Source organism: Haliaeetus leucocephalus, unplaced genomic scaffold, assembly GCF_000737465.1.
Source record: "Haliaeetus leucocephalus isolate CR32 unplaced genomic scaffold, Haliaeetus_leucocephalus-4.0 Scaffold169, whole genome shotgun sequence".
In the NCBI taxonomy this organism is placed as follows: Eukaryota; Metazoa; Chordata; class Aves; order Accipitriformes; family Accipitridae; genus Haliaeetus; species Haliaeetus leucocephalus.
In genome coordinates, this window is record NW_010972605.1 from 1230339 (window position 1) to 1252046 (window position 21708).

Genomic DNA, 21708 nt, shown 5'->3' on the forward strand with positions numbered 1-21708 from the left:
GAACTCTACCCTAAAGTAGTTCTGGTACCCAACAGAATTGTTTGGGCTGTCACAGATGTCTAAATATGACAGTGCATCGAATACCATGGACAAGCTTTTAGGAAAGATACAAAACCATTGAAAGAAGTAAAGTTTATCTAGGGATTCAGTGGGACCAGTAGCATTCTTGTTCGCAGGTCAGACTTTGGTTGATTGCAGGGAAAATAAAATCTCTTGTCTCTTTTCAGTTTGTCACTGCAGCACCAGCAGCATGAAAAATAGGAAAAACTTAAAACAATGTGCTATGACTCTGAATACTTATACAAACCAGGTCTGTTTCTCAATAGAAAGATGCTGTTTTGCAGTTGAATAAAGGACAGGACTCTAGGCCAAAATACATGCTGAATCAAATGGCCTTGAAAAATTTTGTTTAGGAACAGACTCAGCCTTCAATGGAATCCATATCTGCAGTAGTATTGAGGAACATATTAATAACTCTTCCCCTTTTGTTTGAACTTGGTGGAGCCAATTCTTGGCTATTCTGGTGTTACAAAACTTAATAGTTCTGACAAAAAAAACCTTTTTATTTAGAAATATTTGTACAAAAAAAATATTACTTTCCCTGGAATGTACATTTCTATCAGAAATACCATCCAGTCCTACTTGGTTTTTTTTAAAATTCCTTGATTACATTTCTGATGGCTCTTTGAGCAGTGCTTTGAGAAGAAGCTATCAGGAGCATAACTGAAAATTCTTATTGAAGATCGTTATTTTACAAATAAAAAAGCACTGCAGATGCACCTTGTTCTAAGTCAGTGATAGACATCCATTACACTATACGTACCAAATTCCATCCATTATAAATTGACATGTGATAAATCCAATATTTTATAACAGACAGTATGCCTTCTCACCTGAATCGGGAGGACGTCCAACAGCCACAAAAGTAATGGTTGTTGTGACGGATGGTGAATCACATGATGGCTCCAACTTGAAAACAGTGATAGGTAAATGCAATGAAGACAATATAACCAGATTTGGCATTGCCGTAAGTAATACTATAATTATATATATTGTTGCAATTTTTGAAAGATCATTTTGGTGTGTATGTCTGAAAGTGCATGTTCTATACTTAAGCTGTATATAATGCATGCATTGTTACACTGGTGATACTGAAACTAGGTGAAATTAATGTTTATGAGTTAGCGAAATATTGGTCATCTTTAACTGGCTGAAAAAGCAAAACCAGTATTACCTGAGCAACTTCCATGGTTGTCTCCTTTGCTTTGGTTTATGTATTTTTCCTGTCTGAATGGTGCCTTGAATAGGAATACAGTCTGATAAGCAATTCAGTAATATGAATGAAGGTAATTTTTTTTAATATGTAGAATATTTACTCAAATAATACAGAATGAAATGGAGTAACACTATGATTTCCTTCACTCTTCTTATTGTGTTCTTTTTTACCCAAGGTTTTGGGATACTTAATCAGGCATGAACTTGATACTAAAAACTTAATTAAAGAAATCAAGGGAATTGCTAGTCATCCAACAGACAAGTATTTCTTTAATGTGTCATCTGAAGCTGCACTACTGGAAGAAGCAGGAACACTTGGAGAGCGCATTTTTAGTATAGAAGGTAAAATACTTACTGTCTCTGAAAAATTAGATCAGATTCTTCCAGCTGATAAGGTAAGGATTTTATTTACTTTCACCTTAGTGTAGTACTGTGAAAATGAGGGGCAGCTGAAACTGTGAGCTGTTCCCTGCTCCCCAGGAGGGCTCTGGTTTGCACAGGTGTTCCCCCAGCTACCCCACCCCTAATGAGCCTGAGCTTCAAGTTAGTTTCTGCAGTTTGTGGGAAATATTCCCTAATTTCTGAAGTTTTCAGTCAAATTATGGGCTTCAGATATCCACTGGCGGCTTGTCCATATGCATCCAAATACATTCAGAGCTATTACCACTGGAGGAGTAAAGGTATCTTTATGCTTGTCAGATTCACCTGTGTGAACACTAAACAAGTGTAAATTTATAAAGCAAATCAGAAGACTAGGTTACTGATAACAGAACTGAAATGCTACAGTAATGCAATCTTTGTGGTGGGCACCTACCAGGTTCCATCCCTAGCATCACCCACAGTACTCTGTCTACTGTTTGGAGGAAGGTGCTGTATAGGTGATACAGAGACTCTTCTCCCCCAGAAGCCAGCTTTTTAAAGTCAAATTTAGACCTTGCTTGGGAGGCTTATGACCTGCCCTTAGCCCTCCCTAAAGAGCTTTTCATGGCAGCAGCCTTCCTGTGCTCAGGATGAAATCTTCCCTTCTCTTTGACCTCCATCTGTTCCTTACCAGGCCCATGCTGCTAATCAAGTCAAGGGATCAGTTGAGCTCCCTGTATTGGGTTTTGCTGAGTACTCCCATTGAATTCTCATTAATCGAGTCCCACCCATCTAGCTTAGGAAATACTCCTGGACATCACAGTATTTTTCAAGACAATTACAACAGGTTTTTTACAAGTCCTATATGACAATAAACATTCATATTCTGTTCGAAAGTTGTGAATGTACAGTTATGAAAGCTGCTAATTTCAGTGTATTATTAGTGCTTCCTAGGAAACATAAAAAGAGTTTAGCCACAGTGACAAGACTGTGCAGACTGATTCAAGCCATCTTTATCATCATCTTCTGCCTTTTTTTTTGGAAGAGACTCATAGGATCGTGGCTTCATCTTATCAACTTGCCATTAAATCCTCCAAATATTTTACAGTTTATGAGATCTTAGATTTCCGTTGTTTGTAAATGTTGGAAATGCTCTAAGAGAATTGGTGGGTTTGGAAAAAATAACATACAATCCCTATATAGCTACACTCAGAGGCAGTAAGATGGGATCTCTTGTGTGGTTCTATAGTGTCAACCGTATGTGAATTTTTTTTTTTTTTTTTTACCAGGTACAGATCAAGGTGATACATTCCAAATGGAAATGTCACAGGTGGGCTTCAGTGCATATTACTCACAAAAAAAGGTATGTGAATTTAATTATTTAATGATACAAATAGATGTAATTACATAGATATGAATGTTTAGAAGTGCAACAAAATAAGACTAATAAAACAAAATGACCAATTTTAAGATTTTTTTACAAGCAGGAGTATGTCAAATTATCTTCTTTTTTTTTTTACTTGAATGCCACAAAAATCACTTCTAATAGATGGTGTATATCTCTAAAATGAAAAAATATACATCAATATGTGAAGTTACGTGAGTAACTGTTTCTTTCATGTAATGATTTTGAGATGTGTTAATCCAATGATTTCAGTGATTTCTGAATTCACATAGCATGAAAAATTCAATTGCTCCAAGTTAATATTTTGCAGTTGAATAACTCAGAAGAATTGAAACCATACTGTAAAGCTGGTATATTTCTAGGCAGTCAGCAAGATATAAATAAATGAAGTCTGAAAAGAATTTATCTAACATTTATAAAGTTAATAATATTTATTTAAAGCATATTTCACTCTAGAAATCAGAAATAATAATAAATCAGATACATTTTTCATGCTAATGAATTTTAAGATTATCTTGACCAAATACGTTCTCTTTGTAAAATTCAAGTGTGGTTCAAGCAGCTTTCAACTGAGAATACAGGGAGGTTTTTTCCTTCTCATAGCCCTTAAAGGTGAATGAAATAATTTTTTTAAAAGTCCTCTGTATTTGCACAAATTGAAGTTTTAATTTACCAAGCACTTGGTGCTAGGAAATGGCAAAAATTAAGGAAGATTTGGGGATTTCTTCAGGAAAATTACACATCCTATTTTTATTGCAGTTTTCTGTAATGGTATCTCAGTTCAGTGAAGAATTTTAATGTGAATAATCTAAACTATGTTTGTTTTCTGTGTACAATTATAAGATGAAGAAGTATTTTTGTATTAAATATTCTGTATAATAAGCCATATTAATTTGGATTTTAGATTTAACTGTTCTCTTAAGGGCATCTCCCTAGTTAAAGAATGAAATTTTGAATCTTTTTCCATCAGCTTCTGTGTGCTGTCATGGCACTTCTGTTGTCAAAAAGGGGGCTTTAGCTTTTTCTTAACAGTTTTGTTTGTGTGATCTTCAGTCTTCTGAGGATCATGAGTGCATAAAAGCATAGACTTGGCAAGCCCAACCCCAGGGTGGACAGGCTTAGGAAAGTATCACAGTGTTTAAATAAAGCCATTTTATCTTGAGTTGCAGTGCCATGGGAGCTAAAGCAGTCACTTATCCTCTTGCAGTAGAGGGTGACAGTTCCTCTTAATAGGGCAGTAAAGTCCTGCATGTAAGTGGTAACTATAAGCAGCTCCAGTCAACTGCTTGCAGTCATTAGACTGTGCATCAGTGCCTTAAACACAGTGATGTAGGAAATACGTATACTAACTTCAGCTTCCCCTCACACTTTTTCTAAAATAGGTAGCTCTAAAATACTGATTTTTATTTTTTTAAAGGATATTCTGCTGCTGGGTGCTGTTGGGGCCTATGACTGGAGTGGAACAGTAGTTCAGGAGTCTTCAGACAGAGTCACCACCTTTCCAAGCCATGTATTTGAGAAGATTTTACAGGACAGAAACCATAGCTCTTATCTAGGTAAGGGCTGAAATACAAATCTGGAAATGTATCAAACCTTTGTTAAGATATTAAAGAACTTGGAAAATTCTGCTCTAGCCAGACTCCTGTTAAGAATGGATTTGAGAATATGAAAAGAATTATGCATCCAAAAAGATTTTATTTACTGGTTAACAGTTGGAATGGAATGAAATCCTTATTGTGGTTTTAAAATTCTACTCATATCAATGTGTTAAGCTGGAAAAAAATCAGGCTATGTCACAGAGACATAAGAAATCATGAGGTTTGAAAAGGCTGCTTAATGTATCATACTGATCATTATGGGTACCTTTTCTTTTAAAATTTGCACATACTTCCCCAATTACATGTGGATGAGAAGCTGATTGACTTGCTATCGTTCCATCTGTGCTTGCTCTTTCCTTGGCCTTTCCCAGTTCAGTTTATAGTTTTAGAAATATTGCTGCAGTTTAACAGAGTTCTTATTTATAACCCACATATGTTTTCTGGTGCATGTTTTTGTGACCAACTAGACCCAGTCAGTTTGTATTCTCAGTTCATTTAAATGTTTTCTGCAAAGCTACAACATGCCTGCTCTGGCGATTCATCCCTGAATAATGCTCCTACATTAAGCACCTATGACTTTCTTATCCTTGAAGTTATTTAATGCAATGCTAGTTTTGCAACTCACGTGCTCTTTTCCCTACGGCTTAGCATTACTTGCATCCAACACAATGAATAAACTAAACCTAACGTAATGACCAGTAGCTCTTTTGCATGTGTGACCTCTTCAGACTTTCTATTCCTCCCTTTTCTAGAATAATTCTTAAAAGGTCAGGTCATTCCCTTTCAGCTCTTCTCCACAAGGCACTTTTAGAGTATTGGCCTTAATCTTTTTGGAGCCAACAATGTTGTAGCATTTTCTGTCCTTTCATTTCCCTTCTACTTCCTTCTGTCCCACACTAAGACCTCTCTGTACCAGCTCGCTCTCACCAGCTAAGGGCTGCTAGTACATCACAGCTCACTAGATTGGCCTCCATTCTGCACTGCACCCTCTCACTTCAAATGGCTGTATGCTGTATTAATTAGGAACGTGTGGCCTTAACTTGCAGGATAAAATTTAGTTTTGTTGTTGCTTGTTGAACTTCTAGTGTCCAATGATGTTCTCTCCCTAGAAAAACAGTGTCCGAATCCAAATCTGAATTAGGCTGGTATATGTAATGACCAAGGTGTAATCCATTTAGGCTGTGCTCCTCACATTGTCCTGTAGCTTGCTAAAGCTGCATATTCTGCCCAATCACTGGATTTTGTTGTTCAGTTTAACTGTAGTCTTTATAAAGGATGATTTTGTTTTCTTCTGTTAAAATAAATTTGCTTAATTAAACCACAGAAATGTAAAATATGTACTAATGCTAGATTTGTAGTGCTAATACATGTTTAAAATATTTGCAGGTATTAAAAGATGTTTCCTGAAAGCAAATAATGTTAGAATAATGGGAATGAGGATTAAAATATTCAAAGAAGTTCAATCAACCTAAGCCCTTCAGCTGACAAGCTATTAATACAGCCTGTTCTATTCAGCCAAAGCACTGGGCTGTGGTTTGGTGAGCTGTGGGAAAATGCACTGCAAGCTTTGCAGAAGCTAGGTGTTCCTCCCTAATTTGAAGGCTGGCCCAAATGTTCACCTCATGTTTCTCTTTATTTCTTCATTCCAAAGATATTCTTTGCACTCTTTTTCGTATCTCCTTCACAAGCATGACATTTTTGTGGTCTATGTTTTACCGAACAGGCTAAAAACTATTGTCCATGCTATCCTGCAAACTTGCTTCAACTTGATCTGTGTGTCATTGTTCTCTCCAGAAGACTATTGCAGATTTTACACATATGTGACAGCTTAACTTCCTGTCTGGAAGCATCATTCTCTGCAAATAACATACCAGATTGACTCATCCTCTGTGCTTTATGGATAACCGACTGACAACTTGTAGTTAATGGCTTCTCACACATGTTAAATGTTGGCTTCTCTCCCCAGGTTATTCTGTTGCCGTTCTCTCAACTCAGAACTCTGTCTATTTTGTTGCTGGCGCACCAAGATCCAACTACACTGGCAGAGTAGTAGTTTATGATGTTGACAGCAATGGTAATATTGCAATTGTGCAGTCCCAGAGAGGCGAGCAGGCAAGTATATTTTGGTCATGAATGCAGATTTTGCAGGCATCTGTTTTTATTGACACAGCAGTAAATTGCAATGCATTTGTTCTGAAAATTCCTCTTTCTTCCAATGCATTTAAAATCCACTTGAACTTTTCTCTGCCACTAGACTATTTCAGTGAGGTTAACTGAACTCTTAAACAGTATTTTAAGAAGTCATCCAATTAGTGGTAAAAGATAATATACAAAACTACTTAATGTATTATTCTGTCAACACCTCTAATTGGGAGAGACTCAGTGAGCTCCACTCTTCCTGAGAAGTTGTGAAGTAGATGACATCAAAAGAGAGATTTGGAAGCTCATTCTCTTTTTCTCCATTTGGAAAAGAGCAATGAGTTTAGATGGGTTTGGTTTTGTCTGTTAGACAGACAGATCTGAGAGTAAATGAGAGATTGGGTAGTTTCATGTGCACAGTGTAATATAAAAAAATATACCTCCCATAGTTTATTCTCTGATTGCATTCTTACTGGTGAGTGATAAAGCTATAGCAGCAGCTACTCGGCAGAAGCAGTGGACACATGGTAAGGATATGATTCTTCAAACACTGGAGTATGTTATATAGTAATTTCATTCCAACAGGCAGTTTCATTCATTAGTATTGGACTGTTTCTGGGTGTAATTTTTCTGAGTCAGGTGCTAAAACATTACGCTTTACAAAATCCATTTACAAACATGACTCTCTTACTACTGGTTTCAGATTGGCTCCTACTTTGGCAGTGTGGTGTGTTCAGTGGATGTTAACAGGGATTCTGTGACAGATGTTCTGCTTGTGGGTGCACCAATGTTTATGAATGACCTGAAGAAAGAGGAAGGAAGAGTATACATGTTTTCCATCACAAAGGTAAGAATGGCACCGTAGCAAAGCTGGAATCAGCTTCCTGCCTCTTCGTGATAAGTGCTGATATTTTCACTTGCAGCTGGAGGGATTTACTGTTGTTCCCTGCACTACTGTTTTACCAAGGAAAAAGCAGTCCAAACTGCAGTAGTACTTAGTGGCAGTGTCTGTTCTGTTAAATCAGGGAGTGATCAGAAGAGTGGTGCCTAGCCCCACAGCCAGACTCGCACAAGCCGGCACTGCTTTGGGCAAGCTTCTTTCAAAGCAGACTGGCCACATGCATGCTAAAAAGCCTTTGGCCCTGGATCTCTTCAGGGCGTCTAAGACACTATTTAGTGTATCTTGTTCAAAGTGTTAGAAATATTGCAAGTGGTGTTTTTGTAATGAGAAACGGAGCATGTCCTTTTCCCAGGGTGTGGCATAAGGGCAGGGGTAAATAGTGCCAAATCTGCCTGGTTAGAGGACTGTGGACAGAGCCCTTCCCAGTGCAATCTTGCCCATTCTGCTTTTCAGGAGCAGCCACAAACTTTCCCCAGAACTGCTTGTGAATGTAATATGGGAATAAAGCCAGCTGGAACAGACCAATATGGAGTCAATAAGCAAGTTAGTCGCTAAGCACTATTGGTGACTAGGGGCATGCTGCTCTAGGTGGCTCCCTGGTCCTGGTTCTAGGCATCGCGCTAGGCAATGTACACAAATATAACAGAAGGTTGACCATTTTACTGAAAAACTTAGCTCAAGGCTTTTGCTAATTTATTGTTTCTGATTTGATTTTGGCAAATCCATTCAACACCTAACAGTATTCCCAAAACAGTTCTAATAAATGCTCTTCTGCAGTTTTTTGCATTGTTTTGTAGACTTTCACACTAGATGGTTGCTATTACTCATGTTGTCTCCTTTGTTCAGTGAAGCTATGTTATTTGTCCAATTCTTGACTGTGTTTTTCATTCAGACCTGTAGTCGGTGGTTTCAGAATATCTATGTTAACAGTTCTGAAGCCTCTGGCACTTTTGAACAGTCTCTCAATCAATCAGTGGCTGTCTGGATATGCAAAGTAAATTAATACCTACTGTCCATCAGAGAAAACAGAACATGGTCTTTTCACTAGGTAAATTGCAATCAAATAAATAGAGAGGAAGGAACATCCATCCTCTTCGGTGGCTGCTCACAGTCATCATCCTGGAGCAACAGGAAACTGTACCCTAAGGCAATTTCAAGGTAGATGGAGGTGCTGGAAGTGGTACTGCTGGCAGCTGACATTGGCCTTTGTTACTGTGGAATTAGACACAAAATATGGAAGAAAAGAAAAATGAAAGGATTTTTTTTCATGTTTTGAAAACTGAATAAATTGGAAGACCATCCTTACAACCTTTAGTCTTTGTCAAATGTTAGGTTTAAAATTATTAAAAAGTTAAGAATAATGAAAGGCTGATTTAATTTTTTTTTTAAGAATCTGAATTTGTGCAACTTGTCCATGTTGCACAAATAATACTTTTCTGGTGATTTTTAATAAATAACTTGGCTGGTATTTCTAAAATTTTAAGCACGGTGTGATAACTGAGGTTAAAGATGAGAACGATACTTGCCAGAGAGTTGAATTTAAGCTAGTGTAAATGTGATCATTTAACTATAAAGATCTCCAATCTTTCTTTCTTCATTGGCACTGGAGAGGTCAGGAGTTTAGCATTTGGACACATGTTTTTTGCATTAGTTTAGTTAGGAAATTCCATTTCTGTTTCAAAGAATTATGTCCAGTTACATAATTTCCATTCCCTCTGCATAAAAACTGGTAATCCAAAACTGGAAACTGTATTTTTCAATGTATTGTGAAACTTTCAGAACAGTCAGATGAGGACAGTGAGAGCATTTCAGCTTCATACATATGTTATATTTGCTGTTAGTGCTTTGCATAGTATGCTTTGATTTTGCTGTGTAATGCTTGCCAAGACTCTAAGACATAATGCAAACTGAATGGGCAATACAATAGGGAAGGAATTCAGGGTTGAGCAGTCCAAGGGGAATGTACTGGAAAACAGAAACAAAAAACAATGCACATAGATACTGCTCCTAAGTGTAGTCTGGTGCAACGATAACGATGGTTTTGCTTTTTCTTCTTTTTGCTTTTTAAAAGGGAATTTTGGATCAACAAGAACTCTTGGAAGGTCCACAGGGGTCAGAAAATGCTCGCTTTGGATCAGCAATCGCAACACTTGCAGACATTGATTTGGATGGCTTTAATGATGTTATAATAGGTGCACCACTGGAAAACCAAAACTCTGGAGCAATTTACATTTACAATGGATTTCAAAAGACTATACGTACCAAATATTCTCAGGTAAATAACTTTGTTGCATAATGCTGTACTCAGTGCCTTTAGATCAGCTAGAGGAAAACAGAAAGATTTTCTATCTTTTAATTGGCTACTGTTTCATCCTCTTAAAGGAGTACTGTTATTCTCATGGCTTATTTCAAGTTTTGTGCCTCTCCTTATTTCAACTGTCACCATACCCTGGCTGATGTTGTAGTGCTTATAACTGAAGTATATAGATGAAAAGGACTTACAAGATGCTCTGTCTGAGCCTCTCAGAATTTTTGGTGCCTGCATATGAAGTCATTTCCTATGCATTTTTTTACACACATTATTCAGGTTTTTAGCACTGATGTACAGCAATGAAGATTAGATAAATCACAGCTCTGTAAATTATAAATAAGTAGTATTAAAGGAAAAGACTTTCAAAGGAAAAGTCTTTGCATATCCTATATGCTAACATAATGGCAATTTTAACGTCACTTTCCATGCAGACTTTCTGGTTGTAGAAAGTATTTGTTAGAAGTCCTGTTAAGTTTCCTATTCTTTGAGTTGCTCAATATGAGATGGAAAAAGTTTCCAGTAAGTACTAGCTGCCATACAGCATTCAGTTTGTGGATCTACTCCCAAGGCAGAAAAATCTAGTCCATTGTCTGCCCGAACAGGGAACGAAGAAGTGCTTAAAAGCATCTGAGATAACATCCACAAAAGCAATTTGTTTAAACAATGCCTTGCATATACAGGGAGCATCAGTGAAAATCTATTGCTTAGGCTGCTATATACAGACTTAAGCACGCTTGTGGCAAACTCAATAACCAAACTCTCTTTCCCAGAAAATTTTAGGATCAGATTCTGCTTTTGGACAACGGTTCCAGTTCTTTGGAAGATCAGTAGATGGCCACAGAGACTTAGATGATGATGACATTACTGATGTATCAGTTGGTGCTGATGGAAATGTGGTTCTGCTATGGTTGGTAAACTCTTTCAGAAAGGAAGCACTTAATGATTCAGATGCAAGTTGAGCATTTAGTTAATTAAACATTAAAACAAACAAACCAAAAAGCTCTTTCGTTCCATGTGTTCAGAGCTAACACACTTATTGCCTCATTGCTGCTATCGTAGCTAGCTGAAAAACAGCATTAGACTAAACCTCTTTTAAGCATGTATCATCAAACCGTCAAAAGCCAAGGCAGCATGGGGGGCAGAGTCAGGGCATGCAGGGGGAAGCCAGGTGGTGGGGGCTGCCAGGAGAGACTTGGGCAGGGATGGGGAAGGCCAGGAGACACCCCTGCCTGCTGCTGCTGTGGTCCAGAAGGAATGGGCAGCAGCAGGGAATGGGCCTTGCTTGAGAGTATTTGTAACAGCAGGTTGTACAGCAGTAGCCGCAGTATAATTTTGGTAGCTGAGCTTGAGGCAGATGAAACCACTTCCCACACAACCTGCGTGACCTTTACTGACCAGTAGGCTGATATGGGAGAGAGAGTTGTCCTGCAGGGTAAGGACAGAGAGCACCAGAGAGTTGGCACTTATTTCTGGCAAGAAACACATCTTTTCTGGCATATGGCCTTTGCCAGAGCAATCTGAGTACTTTCACAAAATAAAGAAGAAAGGCTTCACAGAACCCAAATCTTCTGCCTCCCTAAGTACTGTTCACTTTCCACTACTTGCTTGAGGAGCTAAATTAAAATGCAGCTTGCTTTCCTATCTGTCGCCTGTCTTCTCGCCTGAGGCTCCCCATTGTATGAAGAACAGCATCACTGAATTGCTACTTATTTCATAATGAAACAAGATTATTAAAAATGAATGGTCACTTTGGACCTTTGACCCACAATAGAACTGCTGCTGGTGCTGGCAGGAATTTCATTAAAGAAAATTATGCTCCTTGGAGTACCAGAATTTATTTAGATTTGATTAATGAAGATGCTCATTCTTCTTTCACTCTGGCATTTGGTCTGATTAATGAGTTTCACTTTTGATTAAAGTGTTTGTTTTTACATGCAGGGTTCCTTTGAAACTTCTTCAAACTCTTGATTAATTACATGAAAGTTGTTTTTCTGAAAAATAAGATTGTTAATTAAAATGAAGAATTACCTTTCTTCGCCTTCCCAGAGGAGCTCAGTAACTTGGCTAAATGAGCAGAAGAAGGTTACTTATTGGGAAAACAGGACAAGGGCTTCATTCTCTGTTATCTTAAGGGAAGGATTAGAGCATTAGTATAAAGACATTGATTACCTATTAATTCGACATGATAAATTATTGTCATTACTGAAAGCTATTGTATCAACAAATTCACTTATATGCAAAGAAAAATAATTTTACCAGTGCCATTAAAAAATGTTTACATTGGGAACCAAAAAATCAATGTTACATTTACAGATAGTAATAGACAACAGCTTCTACATTATCCAGTGCTCTTGAAAATCACATGTAACCTTTTAAAAATATTTTTCAGGTCACGAAGCATTGCAAATGTGTCCATAATTGCCTCATTTAAACCTGAGAAAATAAGTCTGCTGAACAAGAACACAGAAATAACTGTCAAAATATGTTTTCAGGCTACATTTAGACCTGCTAAGAGAAATAATCAAGTGGGTAAGAGTATTTCAATGACTTGTCTTATATTAATTTCTTCAGAAGTCCATTATTAAAATGAGTAGTGGAAATTCTAAAGATATATTAGATTGAACGTCAAGAAAGGCAAAATCAGTATAAAACTTAAGTACTTGAGAAAGTGTTAAGACTTACTTTCATCACTGGCTCCATAATCTTTGAAAAGTGAGGAATTAACAGTATAAAGGAGAGCTGTATCCTTGCTGTTCAACAAATCCCATAAAATGTCATTACTGAGAAGCTGATTCTTTTCAATCTGCTGATCTCAACAGCAGACTGCAGACTTTTGTTCTCTTTTCAGAAAAAAAAGTAAAATAAAATAGAATTTTCATAGGCTCAGTGCAGATGTCAGTGAGAGAAGTTCTTCTTTCCAGAGGACAGGAGAGCACCAAATATTTCAGAGACCAGTACTGGCCTCTCATGAAGCTATTTAATTAAACATCATGGATAACACCAGTTGGATTGCTTCAGTGCTATGTATAGTGCCTTTAGGAACTCATGATTGTGAGCTATAAAATAACAGTGAACTTCCACAGTGTATTAGTCATAATATGAAGAGGACAGAAATTATTATGTGATTGAAGAGAAGATGCAGATTCTTTATAGTGTCCTCAGAGTTCAGGGATATTGTTGCAAGGCCCCTTTATCTAGCATAATCCTGGCCCTGCTGACTGGCTTCTTGCCTGAGCTGCAGGCTCAGACATCTGCAGTGGAGACTGGATTGATGGCCATTTAATGTGCTCTCTGCGGATGAGAATTTACGTCAGGATTTAAACCTGTTTGACTGCTTTGAAAAACAGAAGAGAATCTTTTTTCATTTTGAGACTGCTCTGTGTTTAGCAAGCTACAAACAAAGTAAAATATTTAGTGTGGTTTGGAAAGCGTGGTCACCCCGTAATGTTGAGTGTAGTAATGAGATCATGGGCAGTCATACTCAGCAAAAAATGTACTGTTATTCTTCTTGTAGCTATAAAGTACAATGCAACATTGGATGCAGATCTCCAGTCCTCTAGAGTGACTTCTAGAGGATTGTTCAAAGAAAATAATGAAAGGTACATGCAGAGGGATCTTGTGGTACGTCATGAGGAGAATTGTGTTCATGACGTCTTCAGTGTACAGGTAAGTGCAATTGCAAGCAATCTGGTGTGACAAAAATGATGAGACAACGATGTTGATGGATTTTATGTCTGTAAGATGAATTTCATGCATGGTGTACTCAATGATTCACGTTTCTCAAATCCCCCACAACTGAAAAACACTTAGTAAGGTTCTGATTTCAAAGAAACTGTCAAATTCCGCACAGGTTTTTAGGATAGAAGAGGTAGTTCTTAATCATGTAATTCAGCTCTGACATAACACAGAGCCCATAGTTCATAGTTTCAATAGATTTTAATTTCCCTCTGAGTAGATTCTTCTGTAAGAACTAAGACACGTATAGAAATGTTTTTTCTCAAACTAACATTTCAGGCAGACTTCAGGTTCATGCTAGACCTAGGTATACACATAGGAAAAAAATAAAAATAAGCAAGTCTCCATCTTTCTCTAGAACCAAAGACCAAACACAGCCCTGAGAGTTGCCTTAAGCAGCCTGCATGATGCTAGGTCAGGTGGAGGACTTCAGTTCCTGCTTTGCAATGCAATGCAAATGTCTTTGACTTGTTCATCACATTTAGTGCCATTGTGGACCCATGAGCCATAGCGCTAGAAGAGTATTCATCCAGTACAAAGAAACAGAGGAGACATGAGGGATATTGTGTTTTAATGTTGCTCAGGCCCAGCTGCTCTCTGTGATGGTAAGTCAGAATGGAATAGGAATTTGACTTCTGCAGCCAGGTGAGAATGAAAGTCACCTGGTAGTGGCTTTTGAGGACCAGCTTCTGCAGCTGCAGAGCATCCACATGTTCCTTAGCCCTACAAGTGACTGTGATGAATAGAGTCTCCAGGAATCCTAGGAAAATGAGTTTTATCATGGAAATGGCACTAAAAGGTGTTTCGCAAGAGGAGCCCACATGAAGCAATCTCACAAAATTAATTTCAGTCAAGAAATGAAGCTGTGTACTGTTACTTCTTCTTGTTTAGAACAAGTATGATTTTACTATGCATTCTCAATTTACAAGAGAACTACCAGTTTTACCCTGTTTGCTGTGCTGACAGCTATCATGTGAACCATGTCTTTTACAGGAACCTTCTGATGCAGTGAATTCACTTAGTCTCCGCATCGACATTGGCCTTGCAAATCCTGGCTCCAGCCCTGTCCTTGATATATATTCTCCTGCATCTGTGGCCTATAGTGTAAGTATGCAGACTTAGTATCAAAAAATGCATTTCTATACACACATCCATAATGTGTGGCCCCCACAAACACCAAAGACGTACATGCAAGTGAAAATTGGTGTTCTAGTTAAGTCACTGGGCTGAAAACAGGCACCTGGGGGTGTGTCCCCTGGTTCCTTTTATACATTTGTCTGTATAGCATGGGCTTGCTCACACACACACACACACACACATCAGCCACCACGGCATAACAAGCATGTTGGTTGAGTCATGTTGATGTGAACTTCTAGTTGATGGCAAACGTGAACTCTTTTAGGTTAGTTTATCCTACAATAAAAGAGTACGTAAAAGACAGATGGAACCCCTTTGATTACATCACATTTGTTGTGGGTTAAAAATAACCTGCCTGCACCATTCTTACAGATCAGTTGACATGTAGTAACATGTTACTCAGTGTTAACTTGTTCATGTGTCAGAGTTTTTAATGCCATTCGGGGATTTTCTTATTTGCAAACCAAGAATGTGCTTTACCTCAAAGGTGTTTGTGCTCTACTGTCTGCAGATAATTTTAAAGTTAAACCCTGTCATTCAGGAAATGTTTTTGGTTTTCGTAGATTCCTTTTATTAAAGACTGTGGTGAAGATGAACTTTGTATCTGTGATCTTGTTCTGAATGTTCAGCGGAAGGCAGATGATGGGTAAGAGCTGAATCAGTGGAATTGTTGGGGTTGAGTGTTAAGTTTTCACCAGCTGGTTTGTATGTAGGCTTTGGATGAATTTCTAGATGAGAATGTCTTTCTAGTTCAACATCTGCTTAAAAATAGCAGGGATAAAAAAGCAATAGTATTTCTGTCTAAATAACTAATCAAGGAAAAAGAGGTATGATAGGAACACAGATACAGAAGTAGGACTCTTGTCAGCTTAGACAAACCCTGATTTTGGTGCCTTACGGATGAGGACACAGTGGGCATTCAGAAGAGTCGTGTCTGGTTGGCTGCTGTCAGGAAAGGGAGCATACTGGGAGGGCAGCAGCAGCAGCAGCAGCTGTCTTGGTCCCTCCCACAGGGAGCACTGAGGATCCTGCAGCAGGCTGTGCAACTGGAGAGCTGACGTCAGCCATTTGGGCAGTATATATTCCAAGCCCATATGCAGATATACACATCTGTGCGCAGTACACAGAGAGACAGGGCTGCTTCTTCCTGGAGCTGCCATCCAGGTCTGCCACCTACTCTCTGCCCACCTTCCCACCAGGGTATAGCCCTTGAAAATTCAGCTAGGTGACTTTGACCATACATAATCAAGGTCCTGCACTTTGAGAAGACACTAATTCCATTTGGTTTTAAGGAACACCATCACAGAATTTCTTATGGCAAAGGGTTTAGAAAGCAGAGCCTTTAAGTGCGTAGAATGTAGGAAATGTCTTGCTGTGCTTGTTATTTGTTGTTGGCTACAGGCAACATATTTCATGATCCACAGCTGTTCTAGTACCTCTATTTACAACAATGGACTTTATTTTCCAACAGCAAACAGCAGTTTGTTGTCAGCAGCAAAACCAGAAGACTAACATTCAACGTGAAATTGAGAAATAAAAAGGAAAATGCATATAACACCAGAATCCAGGCTACATTTTCAGACAATTTGTTTTTTGCTTCATCGTCTTTACCGGTATGAGATACCCAACCTCACTGTTTCTGTTATTGCTACTGATTTTCAAGGTTCTCGGAGAATTTATTTTTTTTTCTTTCTAGTAAAGAAAGGAAAGGAATGTGTGTGCAAACCTCTCTCCCAATTTATTTTCTTGGATACCTGAATTATTCCCTTAGGCATATCAGTTTATTTAGGTCAAGGAGAGTCACTGCCAACTCAGCGTAAAAGTTGGCAACCTGTTGAGTTTGACTTCACCTCAGTATTTCAGTGATCTTTTTCTCACTTTAGGCCTTAGCACCCACATCTTGTGCATGACTCCCAACAACAGGCCTGAATGCAGTTGCTGTGCCACAGGGAATTTGTATTTGATAAATCAAGCATGCAGCATTGATGATGCGGCCTTAAAGCACAGACTTTGGATCTAGAAATATTGTTACTGCCAAGGCCATATGTTCCAGCTAGGCAGTTAATCAGATTGAAATGATTGCTATACCAGAAGCTGCTCTTCTAATGAATTTTGTCTCAGAAAAGGGAAAAGAAAGGAATTATACATACTGTTTTGGGGAATGCAGTAAATCTATAATATCAGCTGTTGCTCCCAAACAATTCATGAAAGATGAAGTCCAGACTTCAGTGCTTGGCTTATGTGGTCTGGCTGCTACTGGAGAGGTGCATGATAATCCTAGGGGTGAAATCCAGAGCAATCCCTATACTGAAGGCAGAGGAGGGGTAGGAGCATTCATCACTGCCCCAAGCATTTTCCTGAACAATGAACTGGCAGAAGTACTCCAAACAGTGCTGAGGGTGCCCCTCTACCTCCCCATCCTGTTGTGCAGCAAAATTGCTCATTCGACTCATGCCAGAAGACCACACTGGAGCTAGATTTTTCTTTTGCTTTAAAAGCCCATTTGCTTAGAAGTATTTCAGCCTGGAAGTGAAGCTTTTGACCAAAAATGTGCCTGCTTCAAAGCAGGAAGAAAAGTATAAGCTGAGAGCGTATGGGTGCTGGTTTTGGGTAGCATAATTCATGAATGGTAAATGTCTGCTAGGAGTGCTTTTAACAAAAGACAGTACATTATAATGAATTCTTTTCAAAGTGATGATAACTGGCTATGGTCTGTGAGTTCGTCTTTGATGTAGGATGATGACATACAAGATGCTCTGCAAAGTAGTAAATAAACTCTTGTCTGTTTTAGATTTCCCTACAAAAAGTACGATAGAGTTCCCCTCTGCACACTAACTTCTGCAGTGGGAGTACTTAACTACCTGTCAGGTCATGTAAATATGTCTGAAAAAGTTCTGTAAAAATGCTGTAAAAAAGCACTGTAGGAGTTCATGCTGGAGGTGACCTGTACTCTCTAGCCTATATTCCTTCTTCCAAGCCCAGCACAAAATTCTAACAAGATCATTACAGCTCACAAGAAATCGCATGGGACTGGTCCTTGTCCTACCTTTCTCTTGCCTCTCTCCTAGCCCTGGCTATGCCCTATGCTGCATCTCTAGGAATTACTGCCGTAACACCTATTTGTGCTGCTCCTTAGCATAATACATGTCCTGTTGAAGATACAGACTGGGAACTTCTCTCTGCTTTATCAAAACCTGATATTAAGATGACTTTTCTGTCTGTTTCCTCTACAGAGTGATGGGACTGAAGTCTCGTGTCAGACAGGAACAGCACAAAGTACAGTCATTTGCCAAATAAGCTATCCTGTTTTCAGAACAGGACAACAGGTACAGCTAGCATGTTTAAATAACCTTGAATGATACCCAAAAGCTTTTTTGGTTTTTTTTTTCCCCTAAATCTGCATTTACTGCTGGTGAGGATTTCTTAGATTTGGCAACAGTTAACTTCCCTTTGGATCTCAGAGGCATTAAAAGAAGCAAACTAAGGGCTAAACTTTTGTGACTCCCTGCCAGATTAAAGGAAAAAAGGCTCTTGAAGCACATTTCTCCCTATCCACAGCTTTCAAATGCTACTGTAGCTTCGTAACTCTTGGAGGGTGAGGGCTGGGGCAGAAGCAAGAAAGCATCATCATGTGTAGCATCCTGGGAACCGAGCACAGTTCCTGTCAAACCCCTCCTGCTGCATGAACCTGGGGTAGCTCCTTCGCCTGCTCTGTGAATCTCTTCTCTCCAAGAAAACAGTATTGCTTTGAGAGGAGATGGGTGGCCCACACAGCCCTAGGATAGATTGCGTATCTTTTTTTCTCATATACACCACAAATCTTGGGATATCCATGGTTTTATGGAACTTAATCTCCTATTCCTCAAGGGCAGAATAGAAAGAGGCTTCCAGCCCCTGACACAAACTGGAGCAATAAGAAACTTGCTAGAAATAATAGAAACATGACATTCTGGGGGGGAAGGGGAGCAAAATAAAAAAAAAAAAACCACGAATTACATATAAAAAGTTAAGTTTATTCTGAACTTTTAATGGCATTGGTCAAAGTGGACCTGTTAGAACAAATGGAAGACAAGAGTGAATACAAAGCTTGTTTTAGTGCTAGTGTTCAAAAGCCTGTAATTGAAGCAATCCTGAACACCTTTTGTTGCAGCTTGTAGCTAGTTATACACAATTTTAAAAAGCAAATACCTCATGTTTATGTAACAGTGCCAATTTGTAGGGGAAAGTGAGACCAAAGCAATTCTGGAGTATTAGAAATTACTGAAATATTACACAGAAATCAGTGGAGAATTCAGATACACAGGGCAATTCTAGGTTGTTGCACATGTGAATAATTATGCTGCTACTGGGAAGTCCTTTGAATGTTGTAATGTCAACTCATTTACTTTGTGTTCCTTGTCTCTTCCATAGGTATCCTTTGATATTAGTTTTGATTTTAACCTGAAAAATCTTCAGAATGTGGCAGTTCTAAATTTTCGTGCGTTGAGGTAAAGTATATAATCTTATCAAAGCAAGTTAGGTATTCTCATTTGTATAAAATAATATTGTAACACCTGACTTAAATGTGTTCTGATGAACAGTGAAAGTAAGGAAGAGCAAGAATTGGACAACCAGGTCATCTTACCAATTCCTTTGCGATATGATGCAGAAATTCACTTCACAAGGTATGCTGAATAATGTAAAGAGTCACTGTCATTTTGCCAAGGCATTTGAATATACTAACAGTCTTGAAAGGCCACTGAAAAGTCAGTGAAACTTTGTTTTCGTTGTGGAAGTCCTAAGAAATTCCCACTTCATCAACAGTAGCAGAATTTTATGTTCTTCCAATAAGCTTACATGTGAAAAATGATGGCATATGTAGTAAGAAATCATGAATCCATGTTTACCTGTGCACAATTGTTACAGATGCTTACATGAATGAAAGTGGTATAAAAAACAAACAGCACTTGTGATTTTGATAATATAATTAGCATATACTATATAATAAGGTTGGGCCTCTGGGCTCAAATGTAGTGATGTTGGATCAAATCTGGGGTTAAAGTGATCAAAACTAAACAAAAGAACAACAAAAAGAAAAATATGCCCCAGCTCAAACTCTCAGCAAAGGTGGAAAGAAAAGAAAAGAAAAAAAAAATTGTGGACATATCTGCTGAACCTGGACCAAAAATATAAACTCTTATTAGCAGTTTGAGATAATGATTTGAACTAAAACCTGAGGTGGCACATGGCAGATTCCCCCTTGTTGCAGCTGTGTTGGCATTGGGAGCAGCACACCCTGCTTTCCCATGCTCCCACCCAGAGATTCTGGCTCACACCTACCCCTTCCCTTCTGGCGTCAGCTCTTTCCCCTCCCTGCGGAAGGCAAGTTGGGGCTGTTGCAAGAGGGATCCTTTACCCTGGGAAGGGCAGTTTGTAAGGAGAGACAGCTGGGCGGGCAGGGGGAGAGAGACAGACAAAAAAGACTGATCTTCATATCATGCGCTTGAAACCTCTTATCTTCAGCCCTAGAAACCCCTCGTGGTTTGGGATGCACTGAAATAGTAATTAGTCTGTCACTGTTCCAAACAAGAATAATGTCAGTTACAGTTTAACTTAAATTAGAACTGAAGCAGAAATACACTGGTTTGACTCTCAGATCAAGATGGGATATTTTACTTTGCATCAAAGAAAAGATTTGTTTATGCTTCCCAATTACTGAATTTATAGGATAAACTACATGTAGTTACATTTGATGCACTTGGTCACCAATTCTTAGTGAAAAAATGCGTTTGGATTCTGAAGCGCTCCAGAATTTGTAAACATAAAACTAATAGAAAATAAATAGTAATTATTCAAAGAATGACAGAAATTTGAAAAAGAGGAAGCTGCTTAAAAATGCACAGCAACAATGAATTCAGGAAATAAATATTCAAAGATCACGATAACTATAAGAACTGCTGGCTGTGTAGGATGACCTGAGCTGCAATAGGGACCACAGTACAGATTAGTTTAATAATCTGCTTTGCAGCAACAGTTTCACAATATTGGGAGGCCCTGCATTCACCACAGCTAGGTGCACCAATTCTGGAGTCATGCAGAATTTTTCAGATTATTTTAATTGCAGAGAAGCATTTGAGTCAACAATGCAAGTTCTTTCAGCTCCCTGAGCATGTTGCATGAGACTTCAGCAGAAGCAGAGTGTTTGTTACTCAAGTTAGCAGTGGCACAGAGACTACAGGAGCATCTGACTGGGGGGGGCTAGCACAGCAGCTTAAGCAGCCTCCTAGGAAATTGAGATGGTACAAGCAGATTTAATTAGCTGAGAAATACAAACAGAAACTCAATGCTTCAGAAAAGGCAGGCACGGAGTCTACGGAGTTACTCAAGGAAAACTCAAGGAAAAACAGGGGTTTGAATTCAGGCGCATCTCCTGAGTATGAGAAAATGCGATTTCATACACAAGTCAAGGCATGAAGGAATACCTACTGCCAGAAGAGGATTAGTTATTCTTGGAGGTGAACCAATTTAAAAGAACTAAAGGAAATACACATTAAGCCAAGGTACAATTTTAAATGCTTCCCTTGGAGTTAGCTCATTTTTATGCTCTTCCACTTAGGAAATACCTATCTGGAGATAGTTCCTTCTTGAGGCAGGTAATACAGCTGAGGAGCAACCTCTTAAAATACAAGGGTTGAGAAAAAAGTGTGTCTTGCTGAAGTGAAGCCTGTCTAGGGAGAATCTCCTAATCTGAGTTTCCAGAAGAGGTGGGCATCAGTCTTACCAGTGACTCCAGCAAGGACAAGGAAGCTGATGCTGTGCATCCTGGAAGGACTGGAGATTTGCGCAATAAGGAAGCAGAAAATGCATC

General features: G+C 38.7%; 1 protein-coding gene across 1 annotated transcript in view; it reads left to right on the forward strand.

Moving 5' to 3' along the window:
- The window catches only part of ITGA2 (integrin, alpha 2 (CD49B, alpha 2 subunit of VLA-2 receptor)), a 51386-nt gene that overhangs the window by 17138 nt on the left and 12540 nt on the right, over positions 1 to 21708 (forward strand). Inside the window, exons 8-24 of the mRNA XM_010563544.1 lie at positions 877 to 1027; positions 1452 to 1617; positions 2925 to 2998; positions 4458 to 4596; positions 6605 to 6750; positions 7481 to 7624; positions 8132 to 8221; positions 9750 to 9953; positions 10760 to 10896; positions 12379 to 12518; positions 13504 to 13655; positions 14718 to 14828; positions 15425 to 15507; positions 16333 to 16474; positions 18095 to 18187; positions 19272 to 19348; positions 19442 to 19525. Coding sequence (XP_010561846.1) covers positions 877 to 1027; positions 1452 to 1617; positions 2925 to 2998; positions 4458 to 4596; positions 6605 to 6750; positions 7481 to 7624; positions 8132 to 8221; positions 9750 to 9953; positions 10760 to 10896; positions 12379 to 12518; positions 13504 to 13655; positions 14718 to 14828; positions 15425 to 15507; positions 16333 to 16474; positions 18095 to 18187; positions 19272 to 19348; positions 19442 to 19525 — 2133 coding nt within the window. The remainder of the gene's footprint in view (positions 1 to 876; positions 1028 to 1451; positions 1618 to 2924; positions 2999 to 4457; positions 4597 to 6604; positions 6751 to 7480; positions 7625 to 8131; positions 8222 to 9749; positions 9954 to 10759; positions 10897 to 12378; positions 12519 to 13503; positions 13656 to 14717; positions 14829 to 15424; positions 15508 to 16332; positions 16475 to 18094; positions 18188 to 19271; positions 19349 to 19441; positions 19526 to 21708) is intronic.